Below are 10,733 nucleotides of genomic sequence, written 5' to 3'. Positions count from 1 at the left end.
CAAAAGCAACAGATCCACTCAAGCTGCCCGGGTTTGTACCTTCCTCCTACAGATATCTCAGCTCTTTATGCAAAATCTCCCTCTCTTTTTTATCTACCTCTCTAATATCTAAACCAACAATGGCAGTGTCCCCTGCCTTATCCATAGCCGGCGTTGGTGCCGGAACTCGCTTCTCCGGCGAGTTTAAGCTACTGAGTCGTGTTGAAACTAGGCTATCTCAAAAACCCAGAAAACATTCTGGCTGTTTGTGCTTTCATAGGCACCAATTACGTCAGTATTACAAGTGCTTTTGGCAAGAATTCAGAACCGAGAAGTTGAGTTTGAAGGAAAGTTTGGCTCTTCGTAAAGATCATGATGATAGCTTTCTCTCGGTATGGTGTTCCATTTTATGATGGTTTTTGTTTGATGTGAACTGTTAGTGTTGGGAACTGTAGAATGTGAAAATTCAAGTTTATGGGCTTGCTCTTTCTTTTCTTTTCTTTTCTTTTGTATGTTTTGGTTAACTTGATCATGGTGTTGTTTGATTGGGTGCTTGAAAAACTGGTGAAAGTGTTTGAAAGATTGAGACTTTGCATTTGAATCACATGTTCTATTTTAGTTCTGTTGTTATATATACTGCTTGACTTGTGTTTTGTATCATTCCTAAAAAGTTCCAAATTTCTTGTCGTGAGGGGAAATTAGATAACATCAAACAAACTGTTCCTGTTGGGAAACTTTGAAATTTTTCTCCTTTCTTGCCAGTTCTGTTGACTTCCTGATGTGAGAATATATGAAGAAGCTAGGTAATGAGATTTAATGGGTAAAAAAAAGCTTTCTTTTACCTTCTTTATGAGGTGGGGTTTGTTTTTGTGTTGATTTTGAGAAGAGGCCATGCTGGGTAGTTGTCTCCTACATTTTGAAAGAAATGTTTGCTCTTTATGTCTCATGCTCAACCTCTGGTTGTAAGCCTAGGACTCTCATGACTTTCCTTCAAGTAGCTTTTCTGAATTTTTGGGAGAAGCATTATTGGAAAATTAATTTGCAATTTTGTGGTGTAAATGGTTGGTATGTGCTTAATCTAGACTTTAAGTACAGGCATGATCTTTAATTTATAATCAAGCCCTTGCAACACGTTCAGATTTGATTTTGTTCTTCCTTTACAAATATGTGAAATCTTAGTTATTTATTCTTTATGGTGTCATAAACCTGTGGAGTTGGTTTTATGCATTTATTGAATCATCACATTACTATATCTTGTTCAGTTTTTATGCTTATCTTTTATTTGTGACTGTTCTGTGCAAAGCACATTCCAGTAGTCATAAAGAAAGGTAGTAAGGTGAAAAATAAATCAAACGGTATTTCCTTTATTTAATATATTGCACGAGGTTTCTATTCTTTCTTTCGTTTTTCCCCTGCTGAATGCCAGAGCCCTCCTTCAAGTTTTTTAAGTTTTGATTAGTCAGAATGAGACTTAGCCTTCACCATGCCTTTTTTTTTTTTTTCTCTTTGAGTTAATATCTAAGGCATTCTATCTTACAAGCATAAAATGCCCGAAAAAGTGAGAGTTTTCAGCTTCTGATTTTAGGCCAAGTCAATTGATTTTATTAGGTTAGGGTATATCTGACTATCAGTAGAAATTTAATTGTTTGCGTTTCATGGATACTGAAAGAAATTCACTCTGCTTTTTTGGGGCTTTTAACACCAGTTTATTTGAATGTATGACATTCTTTCTTTTCTTATTTTGTATTGAATACATTCCAGTGTCGTGATGACTGGAATTGGAAGATTATTGTGATTAATGCATAACTATCTATCTGCTTACTGAATGTTAGGGTGAGTGTTTCCAGTACGTTTGAGGCATTGTTCCTGACATGATTGATATCCTTGCAGAATGTAGAAGATACAGATGAGATATTTGATGACTTGTTCAATAAATATGGAAAAGTGGTCTTTACAAGCAATGACAAAAAACCTCCTACTGCAGAGGTTGATGATGATGCTGAAAGCTTGTCATGTAAGTTTATACCACCCATATTTAAAAGCACTATTATTGCCAATGTTTTACTTACATATCGTAATTATCTGTCTGCACCTTGTATTTCCGCTATACATGTGGGTGCTGGCTTTTATCATGTATCTTAAATCTTAGATATCTAATTTTGTACTTTTATGCTCCATTACTGATTACAATTAATATAGTGATTTAGTTTGATCGGTGTTGCTAATGCACACTTGCTGTTGCTTTTACTTGATCATGTGGTTACTATGGCTTATATTGTCATTGCTATCATATTCATTTAATTACTTCATTGTGCGGTTCAAAATTTTCTTGCCACCTGTGACATGACATTGCTCCAGACCAATGCTGTTCTGCTTTGTTCACAAGTGCTGCTGACAAGTACTTTGATATGGACAATCATGTTTCTAAGACTTTTGAAAATGTATATTCTTTTTTCTTTTTCTTTTTTTGCTAAGCAAACGATTTCATTACAATGGGACTTGTATGTCTTTCAACTTCTGCCAAGTCTTGGCTAGTTGGTGCAGCTCAGCTAGTTGTGGTGCCTTTCAGTTCTCTATGGGACTTTGGTGCTTTTTTGTTCTTGCCCTTTTTGTAAATGATTCGTGAGCTTCTGAAGTTCACTGGGTTCCTTTATGATCAAGGCATGCATAGTGCAGTTATGCATACACACAGGCTTTGGCATTCCACTTATAATCCTTCAATTTTAATGTACTACACATCTGATTGACCAGACCATGTCCTGCTTCTTTTCTTGTGGTAGTTGCTGTGGAAATGGCCAAGGTTGCTAGTGATGTTAAGGCTTCAGATATAAAGGTCCTCTTTGTAAAGCCTCTTGTGTACTGGACTCGATTTTTCATCATTGCAACAGCATTTTCACGTCCTCAGATAGACGCTATCAAGTATTAAGTCCGCGCTTTCATTTCATTTTCTTTGTACATTTGGTTGATATAAGATTAAAGATGTAATATTTGGAGCAATGACTCAGATGATGTTATCTCCTCTCGTAGTTCCAAAATAAGAGATCTTGCTGAAAAGAAGTATGGAAAAGTTCCATCTGGCGACAGAAAACCCAACTCATGGACCCTGTTGGACTTTGGTAAGTTCTTGAATGAAAACCCAGTGGCTTTTGTTTATATGAAATTAACTCAACGAGGAAATATAACCAAAAAGCAGAGAAAAGAAAATGAGTTTCACAGTTATGAACGTATCCATATCCTCAATTGTGTATAAAATTGAAGAGGATGCCATGTACTGGTCAACTGATAATTTCATGCAGTCCTTGTTCTTGATAATGTTCTGAAGTAATAGTATTTAGGATCTCTGGTATTGGTAATCCAGAGTCTTTTTCTTCTCTTGATAGATTGTTGGTTTGTAGTTGGGCTTGCGTTATTTTCACTATGAGAAATTTATTGGTGTTGTTGATCAAAGCAATTTGACTTGTATGTTGTCCAGGTGATGTGGTAATCCACATATTTCTTCCTCAGCAGAGAGATTTCTACAACTTGGAAGAATTCTATGGAAATGCAACACCTATTGAACTCCCTTTCGAGAACCAACCTCCATTTAGCAATTGAAAATAAGTTTGCTCAAGGACCTGAAAGTTTTTAACCATATCCACATTCCTATGGTGTGTGGTTGGCAAACGAGGCAAATTTCACCTCTGCCTGTTTGTGCTTTGCTTGATAGATATGCCTGCAGATGGGTTGAAATGAAACTTCTGTGAGCAGTCCCAGCTGAAGCCATTCTTTCACCAAGAGGGGGCTCGTGTCAACATCCTTCAAGCATGTCTGTTGGCTTATGTTCCTGCAGGCTGTACTCAGCGCGCTATATGGATCGTGCATATGTGAAAGCCACATGCTCCTAATAATTCAATGTATTATCATCCATAGTTGCATTTGTTATCCTTCAAAGAAACTCCTTTCCTCCTCATTCTTGTCTTTCTAAATTTACTTTTAATGGAAAATTATTATGCTAATGAATTCTAATGCTCGTGGATGACAATAAAATGAAGGTACCAAACAAAGGAGTTCTTGGAATTTAAACACATACAGGATTCCTAAACAAATGCAGAAACTGAAAGCTCAGCTTTCAGCTGGTGAAAAGGATAACAAAAATAATAATAATAATAATCATATTGAATGCAACAATGAAAAGGGATATGCATATAATTTTTCTAATTACTTAAGAAATGCTATGTATGAAGGTTGCAATTATGTGTTTTTTTTTTTTAATTGGAACCCCAATTGAATATGAGACTTCAATCTTTATTTTGGAGGGTATCATTGAATTATTAGTAATAATATGAGACTTCAATCTTTATTTTGGAGGAGGGTATCATTGAATTATTAGTAAAAGAATATAATCCTAGAAAGCAAGTTTTCTGATTAAATTTGCTCTTGCTTCATGAATTCAAACATTTAATATTAGATGATTTATTTTTAAAATCATCTAAAAAATATCATAGTCTAAATTAATACACAATCTAACCTAAAACTCTTATATTTGAACTAAAAAAAAAAAAAAACAGTAATAGATTGTATATTCATCTAAAACATATCCATTACTAATCAAATTATTTTCATGAATAATCAAATGCTAAAAAAAAGACATGTAGACCTAACCACTAATTAAAAAAACCCGTTTGGGAACCCTCATTCCAACCAAAAGCATCAAAATAATGCTTATAGAACGTGGATTGCACCGCAGCTACAACCGCATTTTCAAATAAAGCCTAAGCCGTCTTCTTTCAATGGCAAGATGTTCTCCACATGATGAAAGCTAAAAATACTTGCACTGTAGAGCCAACTCCCATTATTTTCTCCTGTTTGCGAGAAATGATTCGCATAATATCTTTTCCATTTATTCTCACTAAAGAAAGATGGCAAGGCAATCTTTGCGCTTCGTAATCTCTTACTCCCCATATCACTATAAAACAGTCTAAAACACCCAGAGAAGTGATCGTCCAGAATCAAGATCTCACCAGTTCCTAGAGTTCCAGCCAAAGTAGGATATCGAACATCTTTCGGACCTAGTGGAATGTCTATAATCTTATGGGTCCAAACGTTGTTATGATAGTCTTGTAGCATCTTTAGTTTAAATTTATTTCCACACTCTGAATCTTGAATTACTGCTAGACAGCCTTCGATTTGTATTAGATCACTAAACAAGCATAAGCCATTGCCTGGGACAGCAACTTGTCGAAACTTCTCGCTATGAACGTCAAACGAATGTAGATTAATCTTCAACGATTCCGCCATAGATTTTACCATCCAATATATAACTCCATTGACACATATGGCTTCCTTAAAATCATACCACTTCGCGCCCCCATAAAAATTATAATGCTTCCTATTTATTCTTCTCCACCTGTCTGTCCCCAACGTGAAGATCTCAAATTGCTCTTTTTCATGAGCACAAAACTTCACTATCTTGTACTCATTAGCCAAAGGATCAAACCCGAAGGAGAGACGGTCTTGAAATCTTATCTCCTGTGGAGGCGGAGGAATGGTTGTACTTTCACGGGTGCTAAGATTATAGACTGAGATACGGTGTTTATCGTTAACGATGCATGCTAAACCGTTTGCAATCCCCAAAACGTTAGCGGATTTTGGTATGGAGATTGTGTCTTCTTCGAGGGCTTGTTTTCCTTCATGGTCAGCGAAGACAAAGTGGCTGTTGAATAGTTGATGCTTTGTGGACATGAGGAGTCCGGTTTTGCATGGTTTATTCAAGGATTGGTTCTGGTGCAACTTAACAAAGAAAGGATCTCTAATCAAGGAAGACCATGTCTTGCAAACGCACCTGAATCGCATGAGAGACTTCGCTGGGAGTTTGGCAAGAACTTCAGCAACTATATCTTGTGGGATGTGATATCCTACAGCTTGACCTCTTTCAATCTTGCTTTCATGGCCTTCACTGGATTTTGTTGCTCCTGTCCCTCTTTCAATCTTGCTTTCATGGCCTTCAGTGGGTTTTGTTGCTCCTGTCTCAATGGTGGCTTCGCCTTTGTCCATTGTTTCCTTCGTTCTCAATCAACTCCAACAGGGCGAGTCACCAATCGATTCTCAAGAGAGGGTCACTGCACATATATGTGTGTACAGGAGTCAGGCATGGAAACGTTCCTCGAGTTTTTTTTCTTTTGGGGATTTTCAAGGATGAATACCTAGTATTAGGGTTAAAAACCTCCGATTCTTTCAAGTAGTGGGCTTTGATTTGTGTTCCGTGCTTTGTCGGTGCTTCGAGCCCGCATGAAGAGTTGAAGAACCCTAAGACCAAAACCGTAGTTAATACAGGGATAGTTATTTTTTAAAGTATTTAAAAAATATATATTAAAAGAATATTTTTTATTTTTTAAAATTTATTTTTATATTTAAATATTAAAACAATTTAAAAAGAAAAAAATTTAAAATTTAAAAGTTTCAATTGAAATGCGCCAAATACCTCCTGAGTAATCCAGTAATATTAAGCTTAATCTAAACCAGGTTTACTTCTAATTATAACCCGATTAACTAAATTCAAGTAAAACTTAGTCAGTCATCTCCAAGGGTTTTTTTTTTTAATTATTCAATATATTATTTTAATTTTTAAAAAAATATTTTGACTCCATTCACCTATCAATTAATCCATGGAACCCGAACCTTGAAAAGGATATTTAAAAATATAATAACGATTTTAATTTAAAATATTTTTTATTTAGAGAAATATTAAAATAAAATTATTTTATTTTTAAAAAATTATTTTTAATATTAATATATTAAAATAATTATTTAAATAAATAAATAAATAATTTTTTTATAAAACTTAGTTTACACCGCGCTCTGTGTAAGTTTGAAAAGCGGGATCAAAACCATTAAAATTTGAAATAATAACCGAATAAAAAAAACTGAAATAGTCGAGCTTTCAATTTTTATTTATTTTTTTAATCCTTTTTTAATATATTTGGGTTTCCGACATGCTATAAATAAAATGAAATTTTGAATTGATGAATTCACAAGAAGATTTCTTGCCAACGGAGAATTTGGATGCTGCTCCATGGCCAAGCCCACAGACAGAGAGAGACCTTGAAATCATTGTTTACTTGTCACTATTTATTTTTATATTTTAAAAATATGTTCAAAAAAACTAAAAAAATTATGTTTTTTTAAATTAATATTTTTTTATATTATTTAAATTATTTTAATGTATTGATATAAAAATAAATTTTAAAATATAAAAAATTATTATTTTAATATATTTTTAAATAAAAAATAACCAAGCGGTTCAGAGATTTTGGAGGGCTTCTTGTTTCCATATTATTTGCAAGTAACGTCTTTGGACGGTAATTCATAGCGATAAAATAACTTGGCTTCATTTAAAAACCTTTAAGAAAAATGCAATGTTTGCATTCTCGAATCAATCATCTAGGCGGCAAAAAAAGAACCTATGACTTATGTAGTGTTTTATTTCTCGATAAGTTACTGTTGACAAAAAAAAATTTAAATTCAAAAAAAAAATTAAATCAGATATTAATGAACATAATTAAATTTTATTAAAGATTTAATTGAATTTATGAAAGGTTTAATTGCAAAAAAAATTAATTTTACAGTCAATTTAAGCTTTAATTAAAAAAAATTAAAATTCTAGGGCCAAATTATAATTTGTGAGAGTTAATTTAATCAAATTAGAGGTTTAATGCATAGATATTGAAATTTCATAACCAATTAAGGATTTAATTGAAGAAATCCAAAACCAAGATCCAAAATGAAAAATATGTGTAAATAAAGGGGCTGTAATTAAACCAAATCAAGGGCTAAATTAAAAAAATTAAAAATTTATTGATCTCTTGAGAATCAAATTACATAAATTTGAGATCAAGGGTCAATTTGAAAAAGGCGACCAACTTCAAAATGACGATTGAATTTGACAGGGATGTAATTAAATTGATTTTTAAAATCAAAATTTTGCAATTTGAGGACTCAATTGAAAAAATTACAAATTGAGGACTGATTTGTACTTAGATATAAGTTTGGCGCCGTTTTCATTTAAATGAAACGACACATTATGTCTAAAATGGCGCCGTTTCATGCACTATTAGAAGAAAAAAAAAAAAGCCTAAACGGTATTGTTTTGAATGACACTATGGGTCTTTTTCTTCCCTGGATATGCAAGGTAGAAGAAGAAGACCGGCTTCTCTCTTCTTCCTCTCTCTCTCTGAAACATCAAAAAGATGTCAACCATAGCTATTTGTATAACCCCTGACCTATGGCTTACCACAAGGCTGTGAAAAAAGAAATGAGCGTGCCCCTCGGGCAGTCATGGGGCGGCTACACAATGGCCGCCCCAGCCAAGAAGAGAGAGAAGAAGCAGGGAGAACAGTGGAAACAAAAGAGAAAAAAAGAGAAGAAAAACAGTGGATTGTGAAATAAAGAGGGAAGGAAAAGACAAGAGAGGGACGAACAACCAAAAAAAACAATAAAGTATAAGAGAGGAAAAACAGGAGAAGAGAAAAAATAAAAAGAGAAGAAAATAGAGAAAAACAGAGGATAACAAAGGAGGCTGAAGGAAAAGTAGCGGCATCACCTACAACCATCACTGGCCACCACAGCATGCCATTGCGAATAGGTAACTGCCTCCTCCCCATAAATTGTTTCCCTATTGGCGTTGCCTACATTTTTGTATGCAAAATGTCAATATTTCACGTTCTATTATAAAACGCAGTGTAAGCTGGTTACTGTGTTGATGCGCATAGTAACTAGCCCATTGGGATCTAGGCCGGGACATCAGCCCAGCTCATAGTAGATGGGCTGGATCCAACCCAACAAAGAAGGGGTGGGCTAGGTCTGCCTAATTTTTTTGGGATTTTTCCTATTTCTTCGCGTATTTTTGTGCTTTTTTTAATTTTATCGAAAAATATTTTTATATCATTACAAATAAAAATCCAATATTAAAATGCCAATTTTCGTCAAATCTTACAAAATACAAAAGCAAAATTGAAAAAAAAAGAAATAAATGTTTTAGTGTATACGGCTAACTGTCTCAAAAGCTATAAAAAATCATGTTGTGTTTTTCATATACTAAAAAATAATATTTTAGCATGCATTTTGACTTTAATAACCAATTTATTAAAGTCAAGAGAACATTGATCAAAATAAAAAAAAACAAACAAAAATTTTATTTTATTTTGTTTTAATATCAAGAATTACGAATTTATACATAAAATGTATTCTTGATATTAGAAAAGTATTTTTTCGTTGATGACATAGAACAGTTAGTTTTTTTATCAGATAAACTAAGGATTTCCTTACAGAGAAGGACTTTTCTTAAATTGTAGACATACCGATAATTAGAAATCATAACAACACTTTAGATTTTATCACACAACAAAATAATACAACTTATCTTAGTTAGAACGTAGTTGAAGTGTAATACATTTTATTTGTCTAACCAGTCTCTGTATCCTATTTCTAAAATTAGTTAGAATTCCTAGTAACCAAAATATTAGATAACAACTTTCATTTAAACTGTTTACTAATAAAATATAGAATTTTTTATATTTTTATATTTATTAGTTATATTATATATTTTTTTTAAAAAAAATAATTACTGCGGTGCCATACACACGTGACAATTAGATAAAAACATATCAAGTAGAACAGTGGCAATCATGAACATAGCACCATGTATAGCAGAGCCTTTTCAGCATCTGCTCTAGTCCTAAACTCAACGTACCCAAATCCTTTTGGTAGATTAACCTGCTCAAGTGCAACATGTTATAGCACCTAAAAGCACACATTTTACCAATTACGAAGTACAAAAGCTTTTATAAACTTACAGAGTTACCTGCATGATAGAATGAAACATTAGTTTCACTATCTATGATCGTTGGCTAACATAACTGTAAGAATTCCCTAAACGATTTCACCCATCAGGAGGCAGAAAATGCAGAAAGTAAGCATTAATTTCCAACCCTTGATGAATAGAAAAGCGATTAGCAGAGTAATACTGTAATAATCCGAGTGCTCTAACATCAGCTCAAGCTCCTTCATAGTTAGAACACCACAGCACGGGGGAAAAAAAAGGAAAAAAAAAAGAAAAACAGATGCTTGAAAGAATTCGTGTAAAACTTTACACATTAGCTCATGAAGTGCTGATTTCATTAAACAAACTTCAGAAATTAAGATACAAAAGGGGCCTGAAAAGTATCAGAATACAAGGAGAATCTTCCAGGCTACATATCAGAATAAATACTAGAAAACAATTTCTTACCACAGTCACAAAGAGAATAGAGTCAAGCTGACGAACAGTTCCTCTACAGAGTGCAGACTCCAACATATAGTTTTTTTTTGTAATTCATTGGAGAACAATGTTAGAACACCACAGCACGGGGGAAAAAAAAGGAAAAAAAAAAGAAAAACAGATGCTTGAAAGAATTCGTGTAAAACTTTACACATTAGCTCATGAAGTGCTGATTTCATTAAACAAACTTCAGAAATTAAGATACAAAAGGGGCCTGAAAAGTATCAGAATACAAGGAGAATCTTCCAGGCTACATATCAGAATAAATACTAGAAAACCATTTCTTACCACAGTCACATTCAAAGAGAATAGAGTCAAGCTGACATGAAGTATAAAACTGGAATCAACCAACCACAGACGAACAGTTCCTCCACAGAGTGCAGACTCCAACATGTAGTTTTTTTTATTGTTATTATTGAATTCATTGGAGAACAATAACTTACGAAATATAGATACAAAA

At 33.5% G+C, this 10,733-nt stretch overlaps 2 protein-coding genes across 2 annotated transcripts; one reads left to right on the top strand and one right to left on the bottom strand.

The window, feature by feature from the left end:
• The first annotated feature begins 47 nt into the window (after positions 1-47).
• Positions 48-3,974, top strand: LOC105135100 (protein Iojap, chloroplastic-like). The gene is made up of 5 exons (XM_011039814.1): positions 48-371; positions 1,870-1,993; positions 2,760-2,898; positions 3,007-3,095; positions 3,452-3,974. Exons 1-5 carry the CDS (start codon positions 120-122, stop codon positions 3,571-3,573), a joined length of 726 nt encoding a protein of 241 aa, XP_011038116.1. The 5' UTR covers positions 48-119; the 3' UTR covers positions 3,574-3,974.
• A 745-nt stretch (positions 3,975-4,719) lies between these two features.
• LOC105135112 (putative F-box protein At1g32420) lies at positions 4,720-6,012 on the bottom strand. The gene has a single exon (XM_011039825.1). It carries the CDS (start codon positions 6,010-6,012, stop codon positions 4,720-4,722), a length of 1,293 nt encoding a protein of 430 aa, XP_011038127.1.
• Between the last annotated feature and the right edge of the window lie 4,721 nt (positions 6,013-10,733).

This window comes from Populus euphratica, unplaced genomic scaffold (assembly GCF_000495115.2).
Source record: "Populus euphratica unplaced genomic scaffold, PopEup_1.0 scaffold172.1, whole genome shotgun sequence".
In the NCBI taxonomy this organism is placed as follows: Eukaryota; Viridiplantae; Streptophyta; class Magnoliopsida; order Malpighiales; family Salicaceae; genus Populus; species Populus euphratica.
This window is presented reverse-complemented; position numbering and strand designations above follow the sequence as displayed.